Source organism: Anolis sagrei, chromosome 5, assembly GCF_037176765.1.
Source record: "Anolis sagrei isolate rAnoSag1 chromosome 5, rAnoSag1.mat, whole genome shotgun sequence".
Taxonomy (NCBI): domain Eukaryota; kingdom Metazoa; phylum Chordata; class Lepidosauria; order Squamata; family Dactyloidae; genus Anolis; species Anolis sagrei.
Window position 1 is genome coordinate 22,450,542 of NC_090025.1, and position 25,136 is coordinate 22,475,677.

The 25,136-nt window shown below is 39.3% G+C and overlaps 1 protein-coding gene across 3 annotated transcripts in view; it reads left to right on the forward strand.

The window, feature by feature from the left end:
* GRID2 (glutamate ionotropic receptor delta type subunit 2) overlaps nt 1–25,136 on the forward strand; it is a 1,028,529-nt gene that overhangs the window by 227,054 nt on the left and 776,339 nt on the right. For all 3 annotated transcript variants that reach the window (XR_009631647.2, XM_060779233.2, XM_060779232.2), the window contains exon 2: nt 5,109–5,264. Coding sequence is in view for 2 of the 3 variants with exons in the window: in XM_060779233.2 (XP_060635216.1) it covers nt 5,109–5,264 (156 nt within the window). In the remaining variant the exon portion in view is untranslated. The remainder of the gene's footprint in view (nt 1–5,108; nt 5,265–25,136) is intronic.

Below are 25,136 nucleotides of genomic sequence, written 5' to 3' on the forward strand. Positions count from 1 at the left end.
AAGAGGATGTGTCTGAGAACACACTGCTCTAGGATGTTCTAATAACCTGTTGACTGGTTTGTGGAGAATTTAAATTATAATGCAAGGCTTGGTGTATTATGAAGATTAATGCAGGGAAATACACCATGGACAAGAAATAAGCAGTGTCCTGGTATTTTACAGAGTAATCATGATTTTGACATTTTTTAAACCTGTCTTCATTGCACACTACCTATTAAGAAAGACCTACATGTCTTCCATGAGCTTATGCGTTGTATGGAAGATTCCAGGGTACGGACACTGATGGGCAACACTGACAGTGAATGCCCTGAACACAGAACTGCCATCATTGCAGGGGAGTTAGGACGCTTTAACATTGACACAGCAGCACTTCAGGAGACCTGGAGAGCAGGAGGGGGACAGCTGAAGGAAGAAAAAGGAGGCTACACCTTCTTCTGAAAGGGACTGCCTGAAGAAGACCAAAGAATGCATGGAGTTGGCTTTGCTATCAGAAATGATCTGGTGAAATATCTGACCGAAGCACCCACTGGCATCAATGAACGACTCTCAACCCTCCAAATTGATCTTGCCAAAAACCAACAGGCAACCATCATAAGTGCCTATACACCAACACTAGATGCTGATGAAGACATCAAGGATTTCTTTTTACTGTCAGCTGGACACCGTCCTATTGGAGATACCTAAGGAGGACAAAATCATCCTCCTGGAGAACTTTAATGAAAGAGTCAGACGAGACTTCGACCTGTGGCCAGTGACCATAGGAAAAGATCGGGTTGGAAACAGCATCTCAAATGGCATCCTGCTTCTCACCAAATGTGCGGAACACAACCATGTCATCACCAACATGCTCTTCTGCCAGAAAAACAAGTTCAAGACATCATGGAAGCACCCCCAGTCTGGCACCTCTTAGACTACGTAATCACACGGGCCAGAGACCGCCATGACGTGCTTCTCACAAGAGCCATGACAGGTGCTGATGACTGCTGGACAGACCACAGGTTAATCCAATCCACGATGGCTATCAAGATCACCCCCAAGCGCAGACTCCAAGGAAGAAAGACAAGGCGCAAAATTAACACCCAAGCCCTTCAGGAGCCCTCCAAATGAGCCCATCTCCAAACAGCATTCAAGGACCATCTACCCATAGAACACCCCGAAAATGTTGAGGAACATGGGAACAAACTGAAGACATCCATCATCACAGCCTGCGGAGAAACTATTGGATATCAAACCAAAAAACATCAATATTGGTTTGACGAAAATGACAAGATCTAACAGCTAATTGACAAGAAAAGGAAAGCCTTCCACACATGGCAGAGAGACATCAATTGTGATACTAAGAAAAAGATCTACGCCAGCGCAAAAGCTGAGGTCCAAAGAAGGACAAGAGAACTCAAGAACATCTGGTGGACAAAGAAGGCTGAAGAAATTCAACACCTGGTAGATACCCATGATGCTCAGGGATTTTTCAAAGCCACAAAGGTCATCTATGGACCAAGAAACCATGGCATACAGCCTCTATGCTCATCACATAGAACCAAACTCCTGAAGGACAAAAAATCAATTGTACTACATTGGAAAGAACACTACCAAAGCCTCCTGAATCACAGCTCCAATGTTGCCAAAGAGGTTCTCTCACAAATCCCGCAACATCAAACCAGGGATAAGCTTGCAGCACGGCCTAGAAGAAGTCAGCAATGCCATCAGCCAACAAAAAAATAACAAAGCCAGCGGATCGGATGGGATCCCTACTGAAATCTTTAAAGAGGGTGGACCTGAGCTGACACACTAACTCCTCCAGCTCATTGAAAAAGTGTGGGTGACCGAGAAAATCCCAGCAGATTTCAAGGATCCCAGCAGATTTCATCATCACCCTCTTCAAAAAGGGGGAAAGAACAGACTGTGGAAACTATCAAGGTATCTCCCTCCTAACCTCTGCTGGGAAAATCCTCTCAAGAATCCTTGCAAACCGCCTTGTACCCCTCTCAGAAGACATCCTCCCAGAATCCCAGAATGGCTTCCGCCCCTCCAGAGGAACCGTGGACATGATCTTCACTGCACGAAAGCTCCAAGAAAAATGCAGGGAACAAAATCAACCTCTGTACATTGCATTCATTGACCTTGCAAAGGCATTCGACACAGTGAATCACAACTTTCTCTGGCCATCCTCCAAAAAAATTGGGTGCCCAAACAAATTTGTGAACATCCTGTGGCTCCTCCATGATGACATGATGGCAACAGTCTTGGACAGCAGTTGCTCCCAAAGTGACCAATTTAAGGTGGAATCAGGTGTCAAACAGGGATGTGTTATTGCCCCCAACCTTATTTTCCATCTTCATCGCTATGATACTTCATCTTGTTGATGGGAAGCCTCCCACCGGAGTGGAAATCATCTATTGGACAGATGGCAAGCTATTCAACCTCAGCAGACTGAAAGCCGAAACCAAGGTTACAACAACATCTGTTATAGAACTCCAGTATGCTGATGACAACAGCATCTGTGCACATTCAGAAGAAGACCTACAAGCCATATTAAACACCTTTGCAGAAGCATGCGAGAAACTTGGCCTGTCATTAAACATCGAGAAAACCAAAGTGCTCTTCCAGCAGTCACCGGCCAATCCCTCTCCAATGCCAGAAATACAGCTTAATTGTGTAACATTAGAAAATGTTGCTGGAAGAAGCAAAGACCACCAGCATTGAAGCGATGGTCCTCTGCCATCAGCTTCGCTGGACCGGCCACATTGTCAGGATGCCCGGCCACCATCTCCCAAAGCAGTTGCTCTATTCCAAACTCCCCCTCTCTCTCCTTTTCCATTTCTCCTTCCCTCTCTCTTTTGGTCCTTATAGCTCCCCAAATTCTCTTGGGGGATTCTGAAACTTGTTTTCTAAAAGAGTATCTCACCTTCCACACACACACATAAAGACTTTGGTTGATAATCAATATTATGTCTGTGAATTGAAAAACTGTAGGTAGGGTACAGGAATACTAACACATGGATCCATTTAAAATACATTAGGTCTAGGGTGTCACTTTAAATTCTGAAATCATTTTATCATTTCTAGTCCACTTTACAATTTTGTTGCATTGTTTGTGTAGGTGATTTTGTATTTTCATATTAAATTGTTGGTGAGCTTATTAAGGAGAGACTTCATAGTCATCCTGTAATCATCAGCCATGCTCAGATCCTACAAACCAACAACTGTGTCTTCTTTGATTGAGTCTTTTGCCTGAGATTCCCACCCTCTTTTCCCATTGCTATCTACTTAACCAACCACCATTGTGTTTTCTAAGGTGTCATGTCATTCCATGATGTGTCCAAAGTACAATGAACACAGTTTTGTCATTTTGATTTCTTTATTGACTCATGTATTGGCCATTTTGAACATCTATGTTATTATTCAAACTTTCTTCTACCACTATATGTCAAATGAGGTGATTCTTTTTCTGCATGCTACCATCACTGTGCAGCTTTCATAACCATATACAGAAATGGGAAGCACTATGCCACTTTATCCCATACCAGTTTTTTAATTCTTTGTAGCACATGTTACAACTCTGGTGCAAAACTTCATGTATGTATGATTTTTCCCCTGTCACATTAAATATATGTTCCTATCACAGATTTGATATGACAGGGCTAAATCACATGAACAAGTCATGCATCAACAGTATGGACTAATGAAAAAAATGGAGGTATTCAATCATTAAATAGTGAAAGGTAACAAATAAATTTCCTGTCAGAGCTACTATTTTATCCATTAGGTCATCCCTGGCAGCTCACCTTCTAAAGCAGTATTTTTCAAGAGAAGATACTGAGCATGCAAGCTGATCATCTTACAGAAGATCTTGATAGATCTCCAAAGAAGCCCAAGCTCATCTGGAAAACTGCCAAGTGATTTTTCATTCTAGAGTGATCAGATGCAAAAAACAAGACATAACTGATTAATGGTCTGATAGCTGCCCAGAAGACCTTTCCACAGATCCTGTTTTCTGTGACCCTATGATTAGAGCATTGAGGGCCCTTCCTCACTGCCCTATATCCCAGAATATCAAGGCAGAAAATCACACATTATGTGGACGGAGATAACTCAATTTTCTGCTTTGATATTCTGGCATATAGGACTGCATGGAAGGACCCTGGAGTAGGACTTGGAAGATCCAGATTCAAATCTGCTGAACCATTAAATTCATTGATTGACCATTGTTTTGTTTCAGCCCAATCAGTCTCATAGGATTGTGAGGATAAATGGGAAAAAAAGAACAATGAATGAATATCTTATATTCATTGAATGAAAAATATGGCTAAATATGAGAAGTATATAAATATGCCATGTTAATTTTAACGAAGTTTAATAAGTAGAGGAATTAATCCAACTACTAGAATGATGGTTTTAGAACTGTAGGCATAATACAGTTTCAGATCAATACAATACTACAACATTATCTGAGTTCTGTAGTAGAAAAAAAGGATTTCAATACTAATTGGACAACTGTACTCAATGAAGCGAAGCATGGGGTAGTTTGGATGGCATCTGTACTATGTAATAAGAAACAGGTTTTCAGGAAATAATTCAGCATTGAATGTTAGACATTTTCAGTGGCATTTTAGTTGATATGTGGCATGGTAGGATAAAGCTGTAGGATGCTACATTAGCCATATTGTCACAAAATACTCTCTCATCTGCTAGAGCCTGATGGAATTTTCATAGTGTTGAAAACTGCTACGTCTTCAATTGCAAATTTATATTATGGAGGAAACATCCTAGCTACCTGATACGTTTGATAGAACTCTCAGGTTATCATCTTTGCCTCCTGGCCCTGTTCCATTTTGGATTATATATTCCATGTGTCCCATAATTTGTGCAAATTGTTGCTGTTCGGTGGTCTCGGGCATCTTCCTGATTTTGCCTAAAGTATCTTGAATCCTTTCCAAGCCTTATTAACAGAATTCTTGGCTCACTCATAAACAGGTGGCAGTGCTGAAATGCAAACCAAATTCATTCTTTGGAACAGTTTGCAAAATGTGTCTCAAGCACTGTGCTCTAAATGTGTTCATTTTTAATATTTAGCACTGCAGTTAATTATTCACATCTTCTTTTTCTAGGGGCAATATTTGATGAATCTGCAAAAAAGGATGAGGAAGTGTTTCGCATGGCAGTATCTGACCTCAACCAGAATGATGAAATCTTACAGACAGAGAAAATTACAATATCTGTGAATTTTGTGGATGGCAACAATCCATTCCAGGCAGTTCAAGAAGGTAGGATTTCCCAGACTGATATTGTTTCCTTATTGAACTCCAATAACTTTATATGATTCTGGATTCTGGATCTCTGTTTAACATTGAGGTTGAATTTAAGTATTAAGTACTGTTCTTTTTATTAACTGGCATGCTTTTGATCAAATGGAGATTTACATTTGGATTTAGCATAGCTGAAGCTTGGAGCATGGCAAGTGGGTATTTTTAAAAATATTGTTATAATTGCTAAATGGTGTCAAAGTTGTGATGACTGGAGTGACTAATCTCTCTCTCTCTCACACACACACACACATTATTATTATTATTTAGAGAATCTGGAAGCATCCAACAAAATTTGGTTTCTTGGTAGAAAATGGTTGTACTTTATTGCTAAACAATAACTTCCTTTCCTTTTTCATTGTAGGAACTTTATTATGGCCATACATACATTTTTATTATGATGCAAAATTAACAGTTATAAAAGTTGAGAATTGCTCAGACAAGTTGCATATTTCGTTACAGTGGGTGCTTGAATGTAGAACCAGCCCTTTTACATTTTTTGTGATAGTCTTCTCAGCTGCTTTTTCCAAAAAAAATAATGGTATTAAAAATGAGAAGGAACTTGAGGGATGTGTCAATTTTGCATACTCTGTTCCTAATAACTGCCTCGAGTTGTGAGGAGAGGCAGGTAAGAAATAAAATAATAATTATAATTTAATTATTATTATTATAACTTGAGCAATAGTTGAAAAAGTTTCCCTTTGCAAAAAATTCTACTTTACTTCCTCAAAAAACCGAGGTACGTTTTAGCAGTTAGTTGGCATTAATGTTGTGGCTTTAGCTGTCATTATTCTTTATCTTGTAATTATTTGAATCTAGAACTAGTCATGCTTTGAGTAAACTAACTGAAATCTAACTTCACTAAATTTCATTAATTTCTGCTGATAATGTGACTAAGTCTGGATCCAAACTATAATATTTTGTTCAATTATTTGATGTGCTATGAGAGAAGAATGCCTTACGATAATTATGGGGGTGGGAGAGGATTTGTTTAATGCAGCTTGTTCAGTCCAAGACAGATTGTTCTTACTTTGTTTTGTTTTTTAACATACAGCTTTTTACAGTTTTCAGTGACTGATTTATTTATTATATCACTTGTTGGTAAATGTAAAGATTTCTTGATTAAAGCCAGAGGAAAATTTAATGGTGTTGGCTGCCTTAGCATTTTATGTTTTCAGTCCTCAGGATCCCTTACTTGTTGGGTGTAACCATAAATGTCTACAAAAAAGCAAGAGGGGTGAGAAGAATGTGTTGGCGTGAAGACTGGATGCCAGATTGCTTGTAGTTATCTTCAGATGTGTCATAAAATTTCAAACCAGAATTCATAATAAATTAAGGAAATGAATGATGGAGGAAGCCTGAGCTAATAGCACATGTGGGTAGGAATATGCCTATTATGATAATAAGATGGCACTAAAGAAAATATATACTATTAAGAAGCTCCTGAGGTTTTTAACTAAAGGCAGCAAGGCCACTTTTCTGCTAAAAACATCACATATATTATTAACATATATCATGTAAACTACAGTGTCTTTTGGTTGGTAATTTATGCCATATTTACTCCAATATAATGTGTCTTTGATTATAATGTACACCTCAATTTCAAAGGTGCACACTGCAAAAAAATTTGCTGCCCACCTCAGAATGGCCAATAGGCAGGGAGAAGCTATGTTTCTCTATCAGGCTGTCCACCTGTCATCCTGACAAGTGGACAGCAGCTTTCCAACTAAGGCCCTATTCACAAGATCTTGAAAACTGAGGGAAGGTTTTGCAGGCCTCCTGAATGAGGCCAGTTGTGAAACAAGCCCCCCTCCCCCCAAATCAGGTGAGGCTAGGAAGTTCACCAGCCTCAGTCTGATGGAGGGTTACAGGTTGGTTTACCTGCACGGTTCTAACACAGCTTTGAATCTGAAGTGCACCTCATTTTTGGCTATGTAATTTAGTCCAAAAAGGTGAGCATTAGATTTGAGTTACTGTAATAAGGTATATCCTTATAGTGAAGTTATTTTGGTTGAGAAATGTTAAGTTCCTGCAACTCCTGATAATCAAGGTAAGAGTTGCTTACCAGACCATAAAATGTTTTCCAATTCATTTTTCGGTGTATTTTTTATTTCACATCTTGACTTATGTTTGGTGAAAATTATAGATTTTGGCATGTGGAACTACAAGGACAAAGCTACTTACATAAAGCACTATTCTACTAAGTCAAAAACAGCTTCTAAGACGCTTCTCTGTTGTGTTACTTGAAGTATGTACTACTAAAGATGAACTTGCCTCATGTGTCTTTTTACTTATCTGGGAAGATGTCATCTAGATTGCCCATAAATTGATGTTTTGGCTTAAAATTGTGACTGCACATGTACAAAGACATACAACAGAGCAATCAGTACATGATGAATGAATCAATTAAATGTTCTGATATAATACCTTTACTGATAATTAATCTATATGGAGGGAAGTTTTGAAAAATATGTCAAATCTTGGACTTGTCCAGTATTATAGAGATGTGATTAACTAGATTGCTTGAAGGTAGGCCAGGAATTTGTTGGTGGATTCAGACAAAGGATATTCAGATCCTGTTTGAGGGGCAATATGTATATTGACTTCTAATGGCTCAATTAAGATGCAGTCCTGAACAAGTTCCCGAAATAAACCATAACCTCATATATCTGCACGTATGTGAGTGACCTATAATAGAAGCTGTGATACAAAAGACTTGATTGATTACAAATTAGATTAGAAAGCAGCATAAAAATCTTCCACTGTGAGTGTATTTCTAAATTATATCTTCTTCTTAAGTTCTATGCTGCTAGATTGTGAGAGGCATATGCAAAAGCTATTCAAAGTGGTGGTCAATGGACTGGTTTTGGTCCATGATGAGTTTTCAGAAAGAAAATCATTGCAGCCATTAGGCACAGATATGATACTATTTCCTGGCACATTATGGAGAGTTGGAATCCCTTCCCATTTGACACATCAGCTAGCACAAGAAGCACTGGCCTAGAGCAGTTTGCACCAATTGAGCTATTGCTCTGGGGCTAATGAGGCAATATCTTGACAGCAAGGGAATTGATTCAAGCTCAATTACAATCTTACGCAAGGAGGGTTTAGACAAACTTCCCTTTTAAATGTACACATGTAAATATACACATATTGAGTAATGGTATAAAGAGGAATCATGATTGGCCCTGGACTGATTTCTGCATTTAACTCATTCGGACAACATCTAAAGCTCAGTACTGGTTGGTAAGCATGGCAGAGACCAATTTTCTCCTCCATATATTAGGAGTGATGAGATGTTTGTTACCAGATGATAATCTGTTAAGAGGTTTTGCTAGGATAGGGTACCTTCTGAATACCTTCCACGTGCTGAGTTCTTGCATATGGAACACTTCGGTTTTATAGACACAAACCTGTGAAAAAACAATGGAATTAAGTTTTCCAAAGAGATTTAATGTACAGAGGAGTAGATAGCAGTATAATGTAGACATGTGCAAAATTGGTTGCCTATGTTTCCATGAAAAATGAAAGAGTACCAGAGCACCAAGCTTATTACTCAATTCTAATTAATTTCAGTGGGATCTACAAATGAGATACTGTTGATGGTTTTGTCTGCTTTTCTTCTTTTGATGGTAGAAATTAAAATTTTATATCTAATTACAAACTCATCCTATAACACTGTAAATGAAGTCCTGTAGGTAAGAGTAATGTTACATCACAGACTTCTGCCTTGTTTCTTTATCAGGTGGCCATCCTTTTCTGTCTTCTTAAGTAAATGATTATGGTACCTTGAGGCCTCCTTCATACAGATTTCGGGATGGCCAGCTAATACTCCTCATTTGATTTATAGAACTTCACTTTCAAAGGTGTGTGAATTTATTTCTCTTTCCAAGAAGAGTGGGAGAGATATCATGTAAGTGAGACTAGATGTGGTTTCAGGAGACATACATATGTATTATACAGTGATGAAATATAAAATTCATTTGGTGCCATTATTAAAATAATTCCCTTTAGTGTAAGACACTGTGGAAAAGTTTGTGCAATTAATTAGGATCTACAAAATCCAATAGATTGCTAAAATCCAATGGATTGTTTTAGCAATCCATTGGATAAATGCATAATGTTGCTACACAAGTTTCTTGAAAAGCTGTCTCTGGATATAACTGGGAAAATTTTTGGCTTGGTAGATATTGGATATGCAGAGCACTTACAATCGAATCCTATGAATATTTACTTGGAAGTAGTTACTTTTGTTCAACGGGCCTTAAAGCAAGCACAACATTTTCAGTTAACTAGCTAATAAATCATTTATGCTATCCAGTTGACTTGTGCATGGATCCGTTTTAGCTGTTTTCCTTTGGCTTGTTCGGCTTCTCCAGACAGCTGTAACAGCAAGGGCTCAGCTGCCATGTTTTTTTCACCCAAAATGGCACACCTAGCTGCTGGGTGCGGCTTCTTCCCTTCTATTTGGAAGCTTGTGGCACATGCTTCCATAACCCATTCCTCAAATCCAGGCTCCCTTGAAAGGAAGAAAGGAAAGTAGCCCATGAATTGAAAGGAAATTCCCCATTGCCATCAATGGGCTGGATCTTCCTGGATCCTTTGGCTGCCTGACTGAAAACAGATTTTTTTTCCCATTAGCTCATTTTTGGACAGCTCCCGAAAACAGATCTGGGTACTCAACGAAATTCGGATACCAAAAATGGATCACCCTCCAGCTGAATTTCACAAGCCCACTATCCAGGCTGTATTTCCCACCTTTAGTATTCATTGCTGTTACAGAGCACATCCTTTCAGTTTTCCTAGTAGTAAAGAAAAAGGTAGAGATAAGTAAATCAATACCTATCCTGTGAGACTAATGGTCCATCTTACTCCATGTTACATGGACCAATAGTTTATGTAACATTAAGATGGACTTCTGACATCAGCTTATTGTATCTCTTAAATCAGCACAAGTCCTAATAAGTAGGTGGCTTCTGTGTAGCTGGCCACTCTGAGATCTATACAGAGGAGGCCTCAAGGTTCCATAATGTATCCAATCCTCCAGATGTTATTGAAAGCAACTCTTGCCAGCCCTTGTCATCATAGTCAGTGGTGAGAAATGGTTGGTAGCAATGGATGAACAGCATCTGGAGACCTATAAGAGTTCCACCTCAGTCTAAATGTAATGCCATTCACAACTAATAGAATTTACTGGAAATAACATAAGAATTTACTTTCTAAGTCCCCATAAATTCAGTAGAGTTTCCTCTGGTTGGGATTAGTAAATGGGTTTGAGGCTAGGGTATGATCCTCAAGATTTTGTTGTACTACAACTCCCACCAGCTCTAACTTTGGGTGAGAAATGGTTAGGAGTTGTAGTTCAGCAACACCATGATATCCGTCCAAGGTGTACAAGATATGATCATGGAAATATTTTCTTGCTGAAACAATTTGAATCAAACAGCACAGGACAAGAAGACTTCTGCAATTGAATACATCATAGAATTTTAAAAGACTAAATGTAATTAAAGTTTGGATAGGGCACTGTACTTTATCCTTTCCCTTCACTCTGTTTCTGTGATCAAAAATGTTCCCCTGTGCTAACACAATAGATCTGGAGCAGAATGAAACAAGTACCATACAAATACTGTTTACATCTCTAGTCAAAATGGAAACAAAGAGCTGTAAGCTGTAAGCTCTTCTCCTTCCTACATTTTTATATTTTAAAAAGTGATACACAAAGTAAAAGTTTTGACAGAAAGGAAACGTGCAAAAAGTTTGTCATCATAGCTGTATTATCAGTCTTTAAAAGAACGATTTTAAACTTGCATTACAGTTTCACTGGGATAGAGTTGGTTCCAGAATTTTCATATTCATGGATTAATCAGAATTTGCATACTGGTCTACTAAAAAAGAGAAGAACTGCACTTAGAGGCAAACCACAATTTCTGAGCTAAAGGACTCTATTCAAAAGTCCTAATGAGATAGAAGATTACCCTTTTCATCACCCTGATTCATTTCAAATTCTTTCCAAGTTTCTCCTTTTTATTATGGTATGCTGTGGACAGCTAACCAATTTCTGAGCACTGCTCCCTTTGTGCCTGCTAGAGATTCTCCTGAGATTATTCCAAAGATTTCTTCTAATGCACTAAACTGCAACTGTCATAGTGCTTTTCATTGGTTATGCTGGTTTGGAGATTTAGGATTAGGTGAACTTTGAACTGATCTTTAAAAGATTTTACATTTTCAAGAAAAAAAGATAACAAGATTGATTGATTTATACGACCTACCCATACTTTAAGAGCACTGTCCTTTAAAATTGTTTTAAAATAATTTTGATATTAGGTTTTAAATGGTTGTGAATAGTTTTGTTTTGTTTGAACGCTGATCTTTTGTAAGTTAAACTGTATTTTAATTTATAACTGGCCTTGTGTCCCAATTTTGTGGGAAAAAGTAATGTAAAGTGCATCCTTTAGTCTACCCTGCAAACCTACTATGTCCCAGAGAACTGGCTCGAGCAGGTCATTACACTGCTGTACTTTTATAGCAGTTTGACACCACTTTATACTTTGGGATTCTGAGATGTGTAATTTGTGAGACACTCAGAGTTCTCTTTGGAGAGGTCTAGTGCATGCTTTTGAACTATAGCACTAGAGCTCTCTAGCAGAGAAGTTTAAGCACTTCATCAAACTGCTATACCTTTAATATTGGTACACTTCAGCAGAGAGCAACAGAATTTGTCTGTCTATCTAAAATCCAAAGAGGTTTTGAATTATTTTTTAGTTACTCACTTCCTCAATTGGACCCCTATATCTTTACCATGCTCTTGCTGGTGGTCCTATTGATGACAGAACTATTTTCTCTGTGATCTGTGTTGCCATTTATCCTTGTCTGCCTTGTTCCTTGCTTCCCAGCAGAAGTCAGGGAGCAAACTTAGTACTGCCTCGGGCATTGCTTACACCTGGATGGTTGTTTGTTCCATTCACTGGGCTGAGCAAAGGGCATCCTTTCTGACAGCATCTGCAAACCTCTTTAGCCTTCAAATCATTCAACTTTTCAGCTCTGTCAGCTTGAAACTCCAATCCCATAAATAGGGCTTGCCATACTTGCCTTCATTGAGTCTTTCAAGGATGTGTCCTCCTGACAGTAAATTTCAGAGTTCATTTTATATTGTAGACTGTTAAATGCTCTTAAGGAATTGGTAAAACAAATTTTACCTACATACCTTCTACCGACATACCTACATATGCTTGGAAGATAAGTTCTAAGATTCTTTTGGGGCTGCAGAGGAAGAGAAAGGAATCATATATCTATAGGATCAGGAGGTACAATTCACTAAAGGTTTATGACTAATCTGAAACACTTGATATCAGAGAAACCAGTAAAATATAGCACAGGCTGGGACAAGTCCAGTAGCTCTTTGCACCCAGAATGTACTGGGAACTCTGTCTTAAAATCTTCTACTGACAAATATGGAAGAAGTTATAGTAAAAACAAAAAGGTTTTGGTATCCACTAAAATAAGCCAACAAAGAAGAAATGCATAAAAGCTTACAGAAGTACAGTTTTTTTTATATAACAAGGGGCATATTCTGCACATCTCTTTGATTTGAAAGGGAACAGTAGCTACAAGAAGCTGTAGAATTGGGAAGGTGAGTTGAAAAAAAAAAACAATGGGCTCATTATTGCACAGTCCAGAGTGTGATAGAGAGTGGAAGTGTTTCTGGTAAGGGCCAAAAAATAAAGGAAAAATGTCCTCATTTTGAGATTCAGAAAACCAGGGAGTTTATCACCTGACAATGGGATCTTTGAATGAACGGCAACCCAAGGCTTTTTGCAGGAAGACAAACTAAGGGTGGATCCAAACAGCCTTTTATCCCAGAAGCATCCACATTAAAAAAGCGCATGTTTCTGGGAGGCTGTCTACACCCACCGCAAAAAGTACACACTTTCTGGGGTGGGTGTCCAGATGTTCTATCAGGACTAGCCCAAGAGAACATTTGGAGGTCCTCCCCCTCCCCCCAAGCTCCCAGATGCCTTAGAAAAGTAATGAAAACATACCAATCCTACATTACAAGCCTTGGCCAGCTCTTGCAGTGTGTAGAAATGATGTACCAGGAGAGCTGGCTGAAGCTTTAATGGAGGTCACACAAGTTTCCATTACTTTTCTAAGAGGACTGGGGGTTTGGAGGGAGGGGTGGATATTCCCATAGTTTACTAGGTTTATTTAGCCCAGTAAACTGTGGGAATACTTTCTGTACTGCCAGAAATAGTGGATTTATCCTGTGCCTCCCAAGAAGGTGCTGAATAAATCCACTACCAAATTAATTTGCTACAAACCAGGCTTTTCCTGGTTTGTAGCGAATTAATTCGGGACTGTCCAGAACGTTGTCTGCACAGCCCCTCCTTTATTGCAGGAGTTACCATAATAAAGCTACTGTCTGGATGGGCCCTATGACACATATAGCAGGAGGGGGTTGCACCAACCATCTGTTTCATGTCCCTAAGAGAAACTCTGAATACCTCATGGAGCCTATAATGCACTTACATGGGAATAGAGTTGTTTGCATTGTAGTCAATTTAATTAAAGCCTATTGCCATGTGTTACCAAAAACAGAACACTCTCTATACTCAGGTTGTTAATTGCTTTGTTTCCTCTCTTTTTATAGATAATAATTGTAAGATTAAAATATTTCAGTCTGAAGAAGGTGAAAGATTGTATTGTGTTTTGCTGTGCTAGCCATATTGTATTTTGAGCATGAAACTGCAGTAGGCAGAGGCAATAAGCAAGAAAATAGCCATTCAGTCGTTAAGTGAAATACAGATGCTAAACTGAGTTCTCTGTAATGTGGTGTTTATTTTTTAACTTGTCGTGGCTAAAGAAGAACATAAGGCACCGAGCCACTGCAAAATAGGATTTCAGCCAGTGTAGCAGAGGTTTGTAACCCAGTGGGATATGTGAAGGTCACAGATAGAATTTCATTCAAGGCAAGTTTTATGGCCTGATGAATACAGCTCCTCTGGCAGCTCGGCTCTTGAAATACTATGATAAGGTTGTCCTTTCCTGTTTCTTTGATTGCCACAGAAACTGGTTTAAAATCCACACATTTCATGGATGGCTAAACCTCTGCCAGATGCATTGAAGGCTTGGATGTTTCAGCATTCTGAAGTGCTATTTATTAACTGGTGCATGTTCAGGCTGAGATTAAACGTTTATGGTATTGAGTTCTTCACTGCCTTTCAATTTCATTTCCAGGTATGCGTTCTTCCATTATAAAATGGATCTGATGTACACTGATAGATTCATGTTTTGGGAAGGGAAGAAACAGAAATTTACTGTGTTGAGTGGAGTGTTGAAATATAAAATATAAAGCAATTGGAGATATATTAGACGGGGTTTGGTTAAATTACCCCCATTTCTTATAGAAGAGATGAGGATGAAAACTTATTTTTAGGGTGATGCAGTAGGCTTCAGGGGATCAATTCCATAATGTTTTGGAAAGTGGTGATCATGACATTCTAGGCCAAAGGGAAAGGTTTGTTTTAGTCTGGCAGGAATCTGAAATTGACATCCTGATTATTTCATTTTACTTGAAGCAGGCTTCTCCTAGGCCTAAAATGGACAGTGTAGGACTAAATTGACTTGATTCCTTTCAGTTGGGGGAGAGGGTGAGGGAGAGAATTCATTCTATGGGCTTATAATGAAGTGATGCAGACCTCCTGGGTCACCTGGGAAACCAAAGTAGTCCGGTAACCCTACTCTTGGTTGTGAGGAACACATTTAGTTTCAACTTGGGAAGGGTTATGGAGCTCAAAACTCTACATTTGATCACATAGACACATCTCAGTGTGCAGTGATGGTGATATTTAAACTTCTCCCTGTCAAATAAATTCAAGGAATTGCTGGGTGGTGAAACTGAAGAACTCTCCAGCTTTCTCAGTGATATCCAAAAGACTGCTGTTTTGGGTTTTTTTTTTTTTTACTGCTTACCCATCCTCTTTCCTAGTAATGACAACCCCTAGTAATCTTCACAAAGATCATTTTCTTCACTTCTGTTAGTGAGATTATGTTATTGGCAACCAAGGAACTTAATAGCTTAGCTGATTGCCGGGAAAAAAAGTGGTGGCATTCTATAAGCACATTGCAGATATATGGCTACAGGTTGTGCAGTCCTGGTTTAAATCTAGGGTTCTCTGTAGACATTTTGAAATTACAGAAGAGCCGGACAACATGACTACTGGTTAGACTAGAGGTGTCAAACTCATTTTCATTGAAGGCCACATCGGTCTTATGCTTGCTTTCAAAGAACCATGTGTAGTTGTAAGACTGTATAAATGAAACTCTGTGACCCTGGCAATGAAAACCTTACAGGCCACATAAAATGACATGGTGGGCCAGCTTTGACCAATGGGCCTTGGATTTGACATGTGTGGGTTAGACATTCTGGGAGATAAAGTTTAAAACATGTGGAAGGGCAGAGGTTGTGAACAATTGATAGACATAATAATTTTCTTGCTGTCCTTCTCGTTCTCTCTTGATTATTATAGTACTACAATAAAACACTCCACCTTCAATATTGCTTGAGTTTTTTTTCCAAGCTGAACTTGCAACCAAGCATGCGCTTCCCGTGCTCCATGGTGAGCAGCTAATATTGTAGAAATCCATAGGTATGGACACTGGGTGACATTTATCCCATAAACATCACTTCAGCAGGATCAGTCAGTCAGGTGAACTGTGAAGTAGGCTATTAGGTTTTGAAATTGACTTGAGTTAAAATTGATTGAAGATGGCTCAGTGCCAATCTTGGTAAGGTATTAGAAGGTCTCTCTATAATGAGCAGTATTCTTTGCTAAACTTTTTATTCAGAGTTACAGATTCTCGTCATCTGGATTTTATTAACTTTTTTTAAAAAAATCCAGAACGGTTCATATTTAACTTTATAATATCAATGATTTACTGCCCAATACAGGTAACAGTTTCTGTATTAATAATAGTATAATATAAGATATTTTGACATGTTTTGGTTGCAGCTTTTTCAAAACATCTATAAAAACTGTTTGGTCTAAATTACGTAATTACTACCATATATTTATTAGGCCTGGGTAACAACGGAAAAATTTGTTTCTAAAATCGATTCGTTTTTAGGGTGCCTCAGCGTTTTGTATTTAAAAATATATCCGAAATTTTCCCTTAAAAAAGTTTGGTATTTACGAAATTTCGTTAATATTTACAAAACGTTTTGTAAAGATGGCGCCCTTTTTTTTTCAATATTTTTTCAATATTTTTTTAATTTAATTATTAATTTTTAATCTGGGATAAACTGAACACCTGGGATCAGATCCTGGGATATAAGTTCTGCCTGGAAGGGCCGTGTGATAATCCAGTTCAAAGCAGATAATATGAAAAAAAATAAGAAAAAGAAAAAAAACTCAACTCTGGGTTTTTGTTTTTTGTTTTTGTACATCCCCCTGCCATTGGTATTCTGGATCATGTAGTTGTGTAGAAGGGCCCTAAACCTCCCTCTCCACTGCCATATACTCATGGGGAGTGGGTGGCTGGGAGTGGAGTGAGGAGGTCGGCGGGAGAGGTCGCCCCCGGCTGCTCTTGCCCCGCCCCCATGGATGCCCCTTCCTGCCGCCGCTGCCCAGTCACTCCAAGCTTGAGATGGAGCCGGGGGCAGGGACAGCTCAGGTGGCCACCACCCCACCAATCTCCCTGATAACCGGGAGGAGGAGGAAGAGAAAGGGTCAGAGGATTGGGGGGGGAGGAACGGAAGGCCCGATGACCAGGGAGACTGGCGGGGTGGTGGCCAGCTGAGCTGTCCCCGCCCCTGGCTCCCTGTCAAGCCTGGAGTGACGGGGGGCACCGGCAGTGGAAGGGGCCATCCACAGGGGCGGGGCAAGAGCAGCCAGGGCAAGAGCAGCAGGCTGCGTCGCTCGGTGGGGGCGAGGAGGAAGAGGGATCCTGCTGCTGCTGCTGCTGCTGCTGCTGGAGGCGGAGAAGGAGGAGGATGGGAGGAGGAGGAGCAGCAGGCTTCGATACCACCAGCAGCAGGGTCCCTCTGGCCTCTGTTAGCTTCCCGCGTCCCTCGCTCTCGGCGCCCCTGGCAAAATAAAGTGTTCCGCAACGGCTTACTTGCTTCGCGTAATGGTTGAGCCGCCCCTGAGCCCGCCCAATCAGGAGAACCCACAGGGCAATCAGCTCCGTGGGTTCTTCTGATTGGCTCCCGGAGGTCCCAGCAAGCATCTAGCCATCTTACGTATTTCCGAAATGGACGGAAATACAAAAATATTTGGCGCATGCTGTTTCGATTTTGAAAATACACTTCCGGGTTTGGAATAAAGTTTGATATTGTTTCGTATATGGAAAATTAACAAAAAAAAACGATATACAAAATTAACGAACAAAACCGCCCAGCCCTAATATTTATATTTATCGTATCAGGAGTGAACCAAGGATACAATTGTAATTATTAAAAAAACACAAAGTTTTAGAACTTGGCAATATATTAAATGTCTTTTAACCAGTAGCTGGCCACTTGGAGGGCCTCTGGTGTTGCTATATAAGAAGGTCCTCCATTGTGCATGTGGCAGGGCTCAGACTGCATTGTAATAGATGATCTGTGGTTTGCTGTTTTCCACACTCACATGTCATGGACTCCACTTTGTGGCTCCATTTCTTAAGGTTGACTCTGAATCTCGTGGTGCCAGAGCACAGTCTGTTCAGTGCCTTCCAAGTCACCTAGTCCTCTCTGTGCCTCGACCAGAAGCAACTACCATATGTTGATGCCCATAGATATTACACAACTCTAAAAGTAAAATATTTACCTGATTGTATAATGCCAGGAATTCCATTCCTAACAGCCGGTAAGCTGGAGGGCTGAAGTTTTCCCATGGCCAACCTAGGGGAATTCTAGAGAAAAGATTTCTCGGAATGTGGCTATGTGAATTTATAGTCACAATGAAAGGGTATATATGAACAAAAATAAATGAACAGGCCATTTGCAGCATCTTAGTATGAGCCAAACCAAGACTATGTGTTATTGTAGTTCATATAGGTTATGGCATGATAATGTTTTCTACATGTAAGAACTTCTATTAACAATCTGTATCTTATCCAGCTCATTGCTGTTTTTCTTGTTAATCCCAAACTGCTTGTCAAATGCCTAATCCCAGTAAATAATTCAGAGTATATGCTGAATTTGATTACATCAGGATGTTTGGAGACTGCAGTCCTGTGCACTCTTTGTTGTGAATGAACATGACTACTCCACTTAATTGGGTTTACATCCACAAAAACATGTATAAAACTGGTAGTTTGGATCAGCTTCATGGATATATCCAAGGGTTGTATTTTTCACCTACAGCAATTAATACCCATCCATCCTCTAAAATACTGTATTTAACCCACATTTCTATATTAGTGTGAATTGATATTTCTTTGTGATAATTATGGCTTTCTCGATTATATATGCAGCATTTACTTGCCTCAGGACATTTATTGTAAATTAGAAACATTTTATAGTGTTTTGCTGTACAATGATCAGAAACAATGTTGTATTATTTCTAAAACAAAGGTGTCTAGGTGTGCTGAAGATTACAATACCAAGATATTGTTAAAGTTTTGAGAATAAAGAAATAAAAGCTGGAATTGTTTGGCAATGAAGTCCAAAGTGAATTATGAAGGTCACTTCCTTAGATGCAGAAATTAATTGCTTGTTTGCTATGCTCCTTGTTATAAAGGAGTCTTCTATAGAGTACTTTTTTTTCTTTTATTAAATATCAATTTAGGATAGACATATCTCAGCAAAAGAGAACAGTTACCATGTACAAATTTCCAAAGAGGCAAGTGTATTATTAAAAGACTAATCACATCTGAAGAGCATAACCTTTTCTCATTTTAAAAAGAAATCTCTGCTGTCAGACTGCAGTTTCCATTGTGAAGCTAAATGTCAATCTAAGCTTAGTGTAAGTGATTATCTTCTGAAACAATCTGTGGTGATGATTTCATTAAATAAAATGGCAGGGACAGCCCTGATTAATTTTCTGCCATCCCATTTTTCAACTTTTTTCAGTGTCCCAGTTTTTCTCTCTTTTTCCCATTTTCCACCTGCTTACCTCAGTTGCTGCAAACTGAGTTTAGGTGCACTCATCTCACCAGGATCTTGCCTTTCACTGTAAACTTGTGACAGTTAAAAAAGCCAATGGGACTGGCCTGCATAAATAGGAGTCTAGTGTCTAGATTCAGGGAAGTCATGCTACCCCTCTTTTCTGCCTTGGTAAGATCACACCTGGAATACTGTGTCCAATTCTGGGCACCACAATTGAAAGGGGATGTTGACAAGTTGGAAGATGTTCAGAGGATGGTGACTACAATGATCAAGAGTCTGGAGATCAAGTACTATGAGGAGCAGCTTGAAAAACTGGCCATGTTTAGCCTGCTGAAGAGAAAGCTGAGAGGAGACATTATAAGGGCCATGTATAAATATGTGAGGGGAAGTCATAGGGAGGAGGGAGCAAGCTTGTTTTCTGCTGTCCTGGAGACTAGGTTACAGAACAATGGCTTCAAACTAGAGGAAAGGAGATACCACCCAAACATGAGAAAAAACTTCCTAACAATGAGAGCTGTTCAACAGTGGAACTCTTTGCCCCAGAGTGTGGCGGAGGCTCCTTCTTTGGAAGCTTTTAGACAGAGGCTGGTTGCTCATCTGCTGGGGGTGCTTTGAATGTGATTTTCCTGCTTCTTGGCAGGAGGTAGGACCAGATGACCCATGAGATCTCTTCCAACTCTTTTATTCTATAAATCTATGATTAGGTAAAAAAGCCAACGTCTCCTAGATTGTGTTTTCTTATTCGTTCTTACATCTTACCATCCTGACCACACTCTGATGTAGCTTGGCCAGATACAGCCCAATTTTTATCTCTAAAATATTGTAAAGTATGACTTAGATGCTATCTACTAGGCCTGGGTAACAACGGAAAAATTTGTTTCTAAAATTGATTTGTATTTGGGGGGTTTTTTTGTTTCGATATTTAAAATAATTACAAAATTTTCCTTTTAAAAAGTTCGATATTTACGAAATTTCGTAAATGGTAAAAAATTAACGAATCGATTTCCGAAACAATAACGAATCAATTCGTTAATGGCGGACGCGACCGCGAAATACGCTAAAAAACCTCCAAAACCTTCTGAAGCTTCCCTCTCCCTCTGTTCTTGACTGTTGGTGTGATATTATAATTTTTTTTTCACTAATTAAACCATAAAACTGGCCCAGACATGCGGAAATAATAACGAAACGACCTCAGAACAATAACGAAACGAATACAATATCGAAATATGAAGCATTTACAAAACGTTTTTGAAAATTCGTTTTTTTTAATAATTGCTCCAGAATGGTTCGTTATCGTTTTGTAATTGAAAAAATTAACGAATTATTAACGAATTACGAATTAACGAAATGAAACCGCCCAGCCCTACTATCTACATTTAATTCAGTTCAAAACTAGCTCCAAACTGTGTTGACCAGATGGCAAACTTCTACAAAACTGCACAAACAAAAGCCCTTATGTGAATCAGTGCTCTGTGGTTTGTGTAATTATCATCCAAGCCTCAGAATGGTTCTGTGATTTCCTATGTAATCCTTTGCACAGTGAAACCACTCTCGCTATCCTATCTTTGGAGAGAGTTTTTCTCTTCCCCCTCCCAAATTTCTTGTTTTCATGCAGAATATGATGAATTGCAACCCTGATCTGCAGCCAACATAACTTATAGCTATTGATAATCGTATCCTGCAAAAGCTAATTTATTTGGATTATTTTGAAATAATAATCCTCTAGAACCCAGAATGACTTATGGAGTGGGAAAAATGCCTCATAGGAAAAAGAAAGAGAAAAAGGAAGAGAACAGGTTTTATCTAAATCAAAATTTAGCATCTTCTGTGAGTTGACCTTTTCAGCACCTTCTCTAAGCATATGTCAAACTATTTATGGACAAGCACATTTTGTTTGATGACATGAGGTCAATCACATGCTTCCTCAATGGTTGGCATAGCTACTGCAAGGGACTCATTTTACTTTGACCTTGCCTGCCTTGGCAAGATTTAAATCTGTATTAATCACCAACTAAATGCTAATTACCATAGTGTACAAAGCAGACCGTTAAACACTCTCAGTTTATTTACATATAGTCAAAGAGCATAGCATTTAAACATGCAAAATGTATAATTTGCTTGCAGTTTTACCAATTCAATTACATTAATAATGACATTTTTAAGAAGTAAACTTGTCATTTCTGTGGTGAAAAAATAAAATGATTCTTGGCAAAACTGCAATATATTTGCAGCCATTCTCACATTGCATTTCCAAATAGTTTTTTTTTCTCCAAATGATATGATTAAGGGCACATCTACACTGACTCATTATTCCGAAAGAGGCAGGGGTTGTGGTGGTGAACCGGCTCCATGCCGTCTGTAGGAAGGCAAACTTCTGAATATATCTTGTGAAGAAAACCCCATGAAAGTCAAATTAAAGGCATACCATCATCCCAAGAAGTCCACTTCAGTTCAATGAGGCTCAGCCTTAACCAAATTTAGAAAAAAGGAAATCCCATTGAACACTGTCTGAGGTTTGTTTTTTGTTTTGGTTTTTGTTGGTTTTTTTTTTTTAAAAAAAAAAACAGAACTGGCAAAAGAAGTGATAATTTGTAAGTGTTATAAATTATGGTTAATCATTGCCCTATTTAATGTTGGGTGCTTACTTTTCAAAAGCAATGTGTGCCATTTCACATTACAGCATTTATAGAACAGCCCATTCCTGTTACTCATAATTACAATGTTCCCTCGCTACTTCACGGTTTGCTTTTCACGGACTTGCTGTTTCGTGGGTTTTTGCCTCCCAGTTTATGAATAGTTGCAGTTGGCCAGAGTGGCATTCTAATCCCACCTCCTGGTAATGATGGAGTGTGGAAGGGGTTTTTGCCTCCCCTTCGAGAGAGAGAGAGGCAGCCAATCAAGAGAGATTGCAAAGCAAAGCAGGGATAGCTAGCAAAAAAAAAAAAAAAAGGTTAAAACTCTCCTCGCTTCTGCCTCACCCTCAGAGCACAATATACATATATAGCATCCATACTTCATGGATTTTAACTGTTTGTGGGTGGTTCTGGAACATAACACCTGTGATAAGTAAGGGAACACTCTAGTCCCATCCTGTTCTTCTTGTCATGGCAGACATGACATGGGTCCTGCCAGTTGGTCATCCCCCATAGTGATGTCAGCAGGGCAATGAGGCAATCTGGGAAGGTAGGAGAAGGGGACATCACTGCAGGTGACGACTGACCCCCAAGACCCATGCTGTGCCTGCCACAAAAAGAAGAATAGGAGGAGACAGTAAGGAGGATCATTTGTGTCATTGAAAGCTTGGAAAGCAGAGATGAGGAGATGCTGTTGGAGGGCTCAGTGGTTGCGCTGAAGCCCAGCAGTGCCAGCAGCTCCCTCGGCCAAGCTTTGAAGTAGGACCCATGGAAGGAGCTTTTACTTCTTAGCCTGCAGAAAAAGTGCAAGTGAGTGCCTCTGACCAGACTGAGGAAGAGTTACTGTTCCAGCTTTTGTGAACCTATGAAGATAGAGGTCTCAGCTGCCCAGGTTCTTGAGATTAGCTGAAAAGTTAGCCAGCAACAGGTAACAGGATTTAATGAGCTCAAGGGTGGTAACTTGTTGCTGGTTGCAATGTTAGTTCTATAAGCTATGACCTTGGACTTTTGCTATCTTGTTTTCCTGAACTCTGGACTTACTCTTGGAACTTGGCTTATAAATTCTGATTTCAATCTTGTACTCTGTACTCTCTTGTATTTAGCTTACAAGCCTGGACTGGATGTACAGCTTCTCTGTTACCCTGCTAATGTTTGTCCCTCTGTTGGACAAGTGGCTTGACCTTGGATAGTCGATTAATGCTCTGCTGGTATTTGGGGATTGAGGCTTCAGAAAATTTCTTGGGCATTAAGAACACCTCTTGCTTCTACAGTGGCTAGAGGAGGTAGCTGTGTAAACCACTCTGCGGCTCATTTAGTGTATATCATACCAGATTAGGCGTGGAATAATGGGTCAGTGTAGATTGGTATTTTACTACAACAGAACTCTTCATATATGTTTAGTGCTGTTGTGTTGCCATTTCGGGTTGGAGAAAAAATTCTGCTTCTACAGATGTTATTTCTCTTAGTATCAGGGTTACTGTGAGGGAAACATTGTATTGAGGTCCTTGTCTTGACTCCTTGAAATGAAACAAGACAGATCATGAAATGTACATAAGAGTTAAGCAACATGGCCAGGAGGATAGGGCACTGTTTTCACTGGCAGTAAACCAAAAGTCACCACAGAGAAATCAAACTCAAATATTACATTTTGAATTGAATAAAGTTGTAAGGAAAAACTGCCTTTTTGACTTGGTTCGATTACGATTGTTGCAACTAACATTTCCTCCTCTTTCTTTTACATCTCCATAACATGGGCGACCTTCAGCTCTTCCTTCCCATATCTTTCTATGATCCTTCACCTCTCAGGAACCTGGAGATGGCAAATACATTTTTAAAGGATTTATTGGACAGCCTTGTCTGTGTCACAAAGGAGAGATAGTTCTCATATTTCAAGCAACAAAATATCTTTACCTCCTGCCAGATGCTCTTCAGGTCAATAAGACATTTTAGATAGATTCCTAGACCTTCAGTGTAGACAGAATGCATTCAATAGCCTCATGACAAGGTGCAATATATTAGACAGCAACACTGTAGTGTCAGGTAAGATAATAAAATGGTTTATTTTTCCAGTGTGATTTATGAAGCAAAACCATGAAGTATTACAAATTTGTGATATTGTTCTTATTTTTCAGTGCAGTTTCACAAATATCACTGTAGGTTTGCAGGTGCACAGGTGGACTTTGCCATTCTTTGCTGCCTATCAATAGTAAGGTATGTTATGGTGAAAAGCAAAAGGCAATCTTCTTAAGAGCTGTAGCCACAGGAACTAAATGGGGATTTACCCTCCTCTGGATTCTTCCTTGAATGTCCTTGAATTTTTCTTCATGAAAATTAACATTCAAACCAGGCCTAGTATCCATGATCAGAAATGCTCAGCAACTGCATAAAGGCCAAGAGATCAGGAAGCTATAATGGCAAACCCAGCCCTCAAATATTTCCTATGGCCGACCAGGTCCAGGTTGCCAGATCTCTGTGGCCTAGGCTCTCTTCTCCAGTGCTAAGTATGAGTGTTACATACACAGTGACTAACTCATTCTACAGAATCATAGTGCTATAATTCCAGTTTTACTGTAATGATTCCATACTGTGCAATTATAGGACTGGCAGTTTAGGAAGAGGTGCTTCGTAGGCATGGATAGAGTCACTCAGATAACTTGTTGCTCATAATAATTTTGTTAAAATTACCTTTTTGAAGCAACATTGAAGCTTTTAAAAAGACTGGTAGTCCATTTGCCCTTCCAAAGCTTTTTCTGCCATTTTTGTTATGACTCAGGAAGTGAGTCGGAAATGATTCAGCTTTTCCCTGTTTCCGGTGCCTGGCCTTGGCTCAAGCCAGAGAAGCCAGTTTTAAACTAGAGAAGGAAGAAATTTCCTGGCCTCTGCTAAAGCCAGAGAAGCCAGTTTTAAACCGCTAAGGAAGGAATGTCATCCGCTTGTTTTTCCTGGCTTCTGGAGTAAAACAACTACTTTCAAAATAAAGACCACCCAATGAAACAGGAAATACCACTTCAAACCATTAATGCAAAGATTCGGAAGTCTCGGAAGTTTTGAAAAAAGTTTTGAAAAAAGAAATTCTGTGAAACTCAGAATTGACTTTAGAATCGAACC